At 41.0% G+C, this 2,669-nt stretch overlaps 1 protein-coding gene across 1 annotated transcript; it reads right to left on the bottom strand.

Annotated features, from left to right (window-relative positions):
• Positions 1-704: 704 nt before the first annotated feature.
• LOC108371706 (uncharacterized) lies at positions 705-1,280 on the bottom strand (the record flags this gene model as incomplete). The annotated part of the gene is made up of 1 exon (XM_017627313.1): positions 705-1,280. A coding segment is annotated over one exon (473 nt), but the record flags the coding sequence as incomplete, so codon positions are not given.
• Positions 1,281-2,669: the final 1,389 nt, after the last annotated feature.

Below are 2,669 nucleotides of genomic sequence, written 5' to 3'. Positions count from 1 at the left end.
CGCTGGTAGGTTAGTTGGTTGGCGGGTGCTGCTGAGTTAGTTGTTTGCTTGGTTTTGCGACTGGTTGCTGACTAAATATGTACACAAAAAAAAGCACACAAAATCACTGAAAGCTTTAACAAAAAATTTCACTCTAATCGACTGCAGCAGCAAACGCACAACTGCAGGAAAACGAAGAAAAAAAAAATACGGAACACTAAAACAGAAACCCCCTTGGCGCTAAAACAAAAAACTCAACCAAAAGTGTGCACTTAATCATAAGGACGCTGTTAAGTCAATTTGTTGCAATGCCGGATATCACAAACGGATGGCTGCCGCTTTGCCAAATGGACACAAAGAGTCAAAAGCGGCAAGGAACGATGGGCCGGTGTGCCGGTATGCCGGTATGCTGATGGCTACTGACGCATTTGCATGCATATTCAATTTGAAGCTGATGCTGAAGCTGCCTGCAATGGCAGCTTACAATGCACTCGCACGGCCTTTGATAGGCAAATGAGAGTGCAACTATGGTTGGATGCAGCCGAAAGGATTTTGAATATATGCGCGAAAACTACATACATACATAGTATATTTCTTGTTGTTGTACACGTAGATTTATTGCTGCAACTGTATGCATTAAATGCCGAATTCAATGAATATTTAGATGAGTGAGCTGCGGGTGTAGTCAGTGGAAAATATTTTCTATTAGAGTAAAACGATTTTTATTACACTTTTTAATTGCTTTCATTTGATTTATTTGCCGTTTTTCAATAACACTAAATTCTTTTCAATTGAAAAAATTTTTATATGCATATCGTTATACCCTACTCATATACCACCCACACCCTCACCATCATATGGGCTGGGATAGTATTTGTAGATTAAATGTTTACCGAAGAATCGTGTATTACCAGCCGTAGTGCGTTCACGCAATTTATTACATTTTGGCGAGTCGACTTGCAATTCTGCCGGGCAACCGTTCCAGAATTCACGCCACATACAGTTTTGGAAGGTCAATGGATTACGACTGCAACCCTGACCCAGTCTGCCTTCCTTCTCGCGTTGCTCATGCCGTACTTTTACCTCAGCCAGACATTTGTCAACATAGCCTTCCACAGCGTTTTTCTTCCATTGTACGTCACCGATTTGCTTGCGCATTTCTGCTAGAATAACATCACGTTTTAGTTTGCCATTCTCATCGATGGTATCAAACTTCTTGGCCACGCATACGCTAAGACAAATAATTTTCTCCCTCACCTGTTGCATCTTTTCGCAATCGAAGGGGTCATAGGCGTCATCAGCTATGGAGGAAATAGAAAAGAATTTATCAAATAGGTAAATTTGATTAATCAAATTATTTATACGAAAATGTAACCATTTAACTTGGTAAAAATCCCTAAATCTAAGTGAGAGGATCCTTATATTAGGCGGTACTCTTGGCTCTCTCACGCTTGAGGTCAATTTTTCATTGGTCGTGGAGTGTATAGAGGAGCTTAATGCCCTGGCTGAGAACAATGCTATCCAACCACGATGCATGAGCCAAAATGACTGCTACGACGACCCCGACAGGATCTGAACCCTTCCTTGTGGTAGGTCCAAACACGATAATAGAAATGAAAATACCAAACTGAGGGAACTGCATTGGGGGGTGCAATCTAAAGAAATATAGGGTTCTCATAAACCTATTCAAGGAGAGTTTAGGGATTATTACAGGTATTTTGAAGCGTCATTGTAGGCTAAGAGGTCTCTGGCATAAGCTAGGGATCTAGTCAAGCGATCTATTTCGCTATTTTTGGCCAAGAGAAGAGCTCTTACACTCCCTGCCCATAGGGTTTATTCAAAAATTTATAGTGTGTTTGGGACTACATAGATGCAGTGTTGTAATGAGCTGAGGACACAATAAACTTGCTGGCCGCAGTGCTTACTCTATTTATTTCTATTTCTATTTTAGATCTACAAACCCGACAGACCCTACGGACCTGTGACGAAACTATCGAACCATGACAGCAAATAATATCAGAGATTCCAGAGAAAGCGTATTAACATGGTGCTCTCAGCACTAATGGGGTGGCAAGTGATCAGGCGACGCTTCTATAACAATCAAATAGACCAGTGTCAAGAAATTTTTACTCTACTCGAGTCTGTACTAAATGTAAAGAAAGCTTAAAAAAGCTCTTCACGCGGTCAAAGCGATTGATGCCCTGCGCCGATCTAAATGATAATAGTCGAAGCGTGCGGTTATTTTTTTGCGCTCGGTATGCATGAAGTGAAAGCTCTGATCCAGATGCTTCCAAACCGGGCGAAGCTAATGATATTTAAAACTACTCTTAAAACCGCGTTAGTAAAAAACTCGGAAGTTCTTCAACTTTGCTGTGCTTTTTTAAGCTCCATATACATTACATGCACAAGGTGAAAAAAGCTCTTTCTGGCGAGCACTGTTCGGTAAAAGAGAGTTTTACTCTGCACGCGTCTATAAAAACAAATTTAAAAAAGCTTAAAAAGCTCTGTACATGGGCGTAAGGTGATGTCCAGCACCGATCCAGCTGCAACCTTCCTTTCCTTGCAATGGCGGCCGAAACTAATGCAGTTTCAGACTTTCCGGTTCTAAGGTGTTCAAAAGCTTTGAAGCGCTCCCAGTAATTAAAATTAGCATTGCAAAGATCAATCAGTAGCATGCAACATTTTTTTTC

This window comes from Rhagoletis zephyria, unplaced genomic scaffold (assembly GCF_001687245.7).
Source record: "Rhagoletis zephyria isolate East Lansing unplaced genomic scaffold, Rhagoletis_zephyria_1.1 Rzeph_scaffold_05160, whole genome shotgun sequence".
NCBI classification, from domain to species: Eukaryota; Metazoa; Arthropoda; class Insecta; order Diptera; family Tephritidae; genus Rhagoletis; species Rhagoletis zephyria.
Note: the sequence above shows the minus strand (reverse complement) of the source record. Positions and strands in the feature narration are given on the sequence as shown.